The 5,855-nt window shown below is 32.6% G+C and overlaps 1 protein-coding gene across 1 annotated transcript; it reads left to right on the forward strand.

Moving 5' to 3' along the window:
- Positions 1–841: 841 nt before the first annotated feature.
- On the forward strand, positions 842–3,071 carry LOC108998057 (zinc finger protein CONSTANS-LIKE 16-like). Its single transcript, XM_018974493.2, has 2 exons — positions 842–1,935; positions 2,408–3,071. Exons 1-2 carry the CDS (start codon positions 997–999, stop codon positions 2,690–2,692), a joined length of 1,224 nt encoding a protein of 407 aa, XP_018830038.2. The 5' UTR covers positions 842–996; the 3' UTR covers positions 2,693–3,071.
- The last annotated feature ends 2,784 nt before the right edge of the window (positions 3,072–5,855 follow it).

Genomic DNA, 5,855 nt, shown 5'->3' on the forward strand with positions numbered 1-5,855 from the left:
TAAAAAAAAAAAAAAAATTGAATGCATGGTGTGTGAAGTGTGTAGGCTGATGCATAGAATTACCCTATATATATATATATATATATATATATATGTTTTCAATTGCTTAAATTTGTTTTGAAACATATATGACGGTTTGCTGCATTCAGGTGACCACCGAAACTACTTCTCCGGCCAATTGCTTAAATTTGTTTGAAACATGACAGTTTTCCACATGCATGGCCCCCTGAAACTACTCCTATAGTCAAGATCAAGGTAAAAATTACTCAGATATATATATATATATATATATATATATTTATATATATAGTACAGGCGTGCATCAACTGGTGGAGAATACTTTGGGTCAATGGAGAGTGCCAAAAAGAGGTGAAAGGCACCACACGAGCTGAGAGTAGTAACTAGAAGCTACAAACGAGAAAGGACCACAAACAAAAAGTTTTAACAGGAATATGTGAATTATAGAGGCAATAAAAACAAAAGTGTCCAACTCGAAATTTAAAAACACACAAACAGTACAGACCCCTCCACATGCAGGGCTACCCCTCCAGTTATCCCCACAAGGAATCCTTTGTATAGACAGATAGCCAATAAGAATTCAGAGAATAAGATGGACTTCAAAGCTTAACCAATAAACACTGAGATAAGAGCAAGTAATGGGTCCGGAAAAGCTTCATCTTTTCCTGTAGAAAACCACCAAAAGTGCTTGGGGCTCGCTTCAGACAACAACCTAGACGATTGTGACCAGGATGAAAAGTGCCCTGTGTGGCCCTAACATCCACACTCTCGCACAAACCCCACACAATAATTTGAGCATTAATTGGGCCCCTGATTCTAAATAACTATACGAGAGGAAATTTCAATATTCCTTTGTGTGTGAGAGACTAATTGGCAGTAGTCGGGAAACAATCCTGGTTTGCCAAAACATTTCTCTTGATCTTATCTGTGTTTCCCTCAACATCTTGTCCAGGATCAGAATATAGCTAGATTTCCTCCATGATTACTGAAAAGAAAGCTGCAAATGCCATGGGAGGCAAGACGGCACGAGCTTGTGACAGCTGTTTACGTAGGCGGGCTCGCTGGTTTTGTGCTGCTGATGATGCTTTCCTTTGCCAGGCTTGTGATGCATCGGTTCACTCCGCTAATCTACTAGCGAGCAGACACGAAAGGGTTCGGCTCCAATCCTCATCTGTGAAACCCAACAACGATATTTCTGCAGTAGTTGATGATAATTCTCCACCAGCATGGCACCGGGGTTTCACACGAAAGGCACGAACCCCTCGCCATAACAAGCCTTTATTGGTGCAACAGGCTAAAGAGGAAGAGAAATCCTTGGATCTTCTGCCTTGTGTTCCTGAGATTGGCAGTGAAGAAGTTTCGCAGGAGGCCAGCAGCAATGAAGAAAAACTTCTTTTACGGGTTCCTATCTTCAACCCTTTTGCCACGTCTGAACTTTGCAATGAAATGGAGAACACGATTGATGATGAAAGAACCACTATGGAGAGTGATGAAGTGGAAAGAATGGTGGCTGAAGATTATGGACACGATAGGGTTTGTGAATTGGATGAGTTACACGGGTTTCTGTCCTCGGATATGGAGCTTGCTGATTTTGCTGCTGATGTCGAGTGCCTATTAGGAAAAGGACTAGACGAAGATTCTTGCGACGTCAAAGGATTGAGACTTTTAGATTGTAAAGAGGAAGATGATATTGAGTTCTACGTTGATTTTGGAGAGGAGATGGAGAAAAAGGTCATTCCCATGGCGGAGAACAAAATGATGAATGGTGATCAAGGCTGCGACGAGGAGATGAAGAGGGAGATATTTTTGAGGCTAAACTATGAGGAAGTTATTACAGCTTGGCCCGGCCAACGTTCTCCATGGACAACAGGAACACGACCGGAGCTCAATCCTGACAACTGCTGGCAGAACATCATGGTAATCTCTCTCTCTCTCTCTCTCTCTCTCACACACACACACACACACACCATCTTCAGTTCCTAGTACTCATTGAACAACTAATAGTTTACACTCTTTAATTAATTTAAATAACATGTTTCATTAATTAGATGATTCATCTCATGTAGCACACTTCTTGTATAGATCTGAAGCCAACCATCATGAATTTGTGCAAGGTACCATAGTTTTTCAAAAAAAAAATTGAACGAGGCTGCTGGCATCTTATAGATCATGGATATATATGACAGGAGATAGATGGGGGCCTTAGGTTTACAACAAAATTCACATGCCAAGGGAAGGGCAGAATCTATAATCAGTTAAACGGCATGATCATATATATTGCTGCTCAGTAGGTTGTTTAGATAGTTTTAATTAGGATCAGATTGATATATAGGAAAGTCTTGGTATTGATAATTATGGCATGTGTTTGACTGAAATATATATTTTACAGGGTTCGTGCCCTAAAGATGTTCATCATTACCCATACGGGGAAACAGCATCAGTCGGAGTCCGTACAGACGGGTGTCGAGAAGCAAGAGTATCGAGGTACAGAGAGAAGAGAAGGACACGCCTGTTCTCGAAGAAGATAAGGTACGAAGTAAGGAAACTGAACGCTGAGAAGAGGCCGAGAATGAAAGGACGGTTTGTTAAGAGGACGTCCATGCTCATGGCCGGGACGACGACGACTACTACTACTACTACTTCTGCTTTTCCAGCTTACCTGATCAACAAGTAACCGCCAATTAGCTACCAAGTTTGCTTGGCAAAATTAGAATAAGATCGATGGTTAGCCTGCTAATTAGCTGCTGCATGGTGGCTTATAACCTTTAACTCTTCCTTAATTTCTGTCTTTCTGTCTGTCTCTTTCTCTTATCTCTAACAAGACTAGCTAATTAATGTCCAGTACTACTACTTTGAGCCCATGTCTAAGAACCCATGAGCTTCTTAGAGTTGTTGCAGATCGAAGCTGTGTTTTTCTTTTTGTCTGACCAGAAACTCGATCGTCTTTTTCAAGTATTGCTCAAATTTGAATGTATATAGAGCTTTAATTTAATCCTGGGGCTGATCCTCCATTACCATTAATAAAAATTCTGCAAAATTAATTGTTTCTTCAAGCTGCGACATAAATTAATCTTAATGATTATTAGCAGGTTGGGATTTGTATTTGTATTTTTTATTTTTTTTAATCAGGGTAGGATAGTATTTAATTGATCTAATGCTAGATTGGCGTGCTAGCCGAGGCATTCACTGAGATTTAATGCAACTAATAATGAATGTACTGCACGCATGAGGAAGAAGATCATGATATTGTTTGATATATTTCTCAATAACATGCAAGTTGATGAAGAATAATTTTATATTGTCTATAGATAAGGTGTTGAGAATATTTATAAAGAATGAGCAATCCTCTTTTATAGAATCGGTTTTATGATATGAGTTATGTCTATAAATCTCTTCATGATATCAGAGTCTACCACAGGACGAATGGAGGCTTACACTACTTATCTCGTGACAAAGACCAGGAAAAATACTGACCTGCACGTGAGATAGGATGTTGAGGAATAATCCTACATTATCTGTAGATAATGTATTAATCATGTTTATAAGGAATGAACAATCATCTCTTGTAAAACCAATTTTATGAAATGAGTTAGGCCGATGAATCTCTTCACAAGTTGCGTACTCCAATTTAGTATTTGATCCCTTAATTTCCTAAATTTGTATCGTCCTTAATTACTACTAATTATGTGTTCAAAATGTGATTAATCGTTTTTAAAATTAACAAATATATTTGACCCAAAGGAGGACATGCATAAAGTATGAGCAAGATTTGGTATTTGTTAGATGTTGGCATGTATTTGTTTTACACATGATCAAGATACCAAGAAAATAGTTAACTTGTTTTAAGGAGATGAATTTCTTTTTGTTCATAAAACTGATCTTCCTGACACATGTATAGTTTTCCTTTACTGTAAGTCTCATTTGGAAGACAACTTAACAAAAAAAGAACGTGGAAAGTGGAAGGTCAAGCACCTATATATATTTCCTGTTTCAAAATACCACTGCATTTTTTATATAATAAATATGAATTTTAAGATACATATATATTAGAACAACTTGTACAACAAATGTAAAGATAATCATAAATTTCTCAAATTTACAAATGATTATAAATATATTTGAAAAGAATGAAGGAAATAGAAAATATAAAATTATTGAACATATAATTAATCAAATGTTTAGAACTCATTATATTAAAATCATAATAGGAAATGCATCGCTCCACTTGTTAAGATCATAATAATAACAACAAAAATAATAAAAATAACTTTCTTATAAATGAAAACTTAAAAATAATATTATTTTTAATTGTTTCAGAAAATATATGGATATAATTGTTATTGGATTGATAAAATGTAAAAAAAAAAACTATTAATTTGAAATTTAAAAAATTATAATGTTTTCTTGAAATGAAAATAATATTATTTTAAAAAGTGTTATTCAGTATGATTTATTATTATGAGAAATAATCTGAAGACGATTATTATTTTTTTAAAACAATAACCACTAATATTAAAATATTATTCTAATTTAAATTTAAAGACAGTATTTTCATTTATGAAACTTAAATATAATATTATTATTCTTCCAGATTTTGAATTTCAATATTGATCTTAAAAAATAAAAGCATGTTCTTACCAAAATAATTCTATAAAGGATAAAAGTGTTATTAATTCTTTTTAATAAGAAGTTAAAAAATTCAAATAATAACCCGAGGCATAATTTTTTTTTCAAATAAGACCAATTATAAACTGAGGCATAAATTAGAACCTAAAAATAATAATTACATTTTGTAAAATGAAAATATTATTAGTCCAATGACTATGATTTATTTTTATGAATTACTATGAAAAATAATATGAAGATATTTTCTATTTTTTTCAAATAATATTATATACAAAAAATACTATTATTTTTAAATCTAAGAAATATAAAAAAAATATCCTAAGTTATTAATTTGTTACGCAAAAGTTCAATAAACCAAAATCTTCCATTTAGATTATTTGTAAGTTACTAATAATATTTCATTCTTATTATTACTATATTCTGATTAATATTAGAATAATATAAAATTTAATTGTATTTTTAGTGATGAATTAGAGGGACAAAGACGTAATTATACAAATGAGGACAAAAACTTGTGTGAATTCAAACAAAACTACTAGTCATGAGGCGCCTCTTTTATAGAAAGAATATATATATATATATATATATATATATGGTAAGACCTACGTGCAAGACACGTATTGATCTTATTGAGTGCTATTGTATTTTTATATGATCATTATAAATTTTAAAATGCATATCAATTAGAACAACAAGTACGATAAACATAAAGATAATCATAAATTTATGTTTTAAGTATCCTACAATTATTTATGTTTTATATTTGATGCATCATATGTATCCTATACTTAGATTCGTTTAAGTAATTGTTTTGATGCATTATATTATTTAATATTAAGTAATTGTTATCTTATAGTAAAATTATGCATTAAGAGATATTTTTCTTTATATATATATATTATAATCATTATCTTTTATTATCTTTTATTATTTCCCAAATCTCACCACACATATCTTCTTCTTGGCCCTTATAATCCCCTCTTCAAAGTTCAAACACACCAAACTTTGTTGCTCCGCCTCTCTCTCACCCACTTTTTACCGGCAGCTGCTCCACGCTCTCTGAACCCATATCAATGCATAGCTTTACGTGTAGTTTAAATAGTAAATTAAAATAAAATGAATTGAGATAAAAATTAAAAATTGAATAAAATATTATTTTTTAATATTATTATTATTTTAAAAATTAAAAAAATTAAATTATTTATTTATAT

This window comes from Juglans regia, chromosome 6 (assembly GCF_001411555.2).
Source record: "Juglans regia cultivar Chandler chromosome 6, Walnut 2.0, whole genome shotgun sequence".
NCBI classification, from domain to species: domain Eukaryota; kingdom Viridiplantae; phylum Streptophyta; class Magnoliopsida; order Fagales; family Juglandaceae; genus Juglans; species Juglans regia.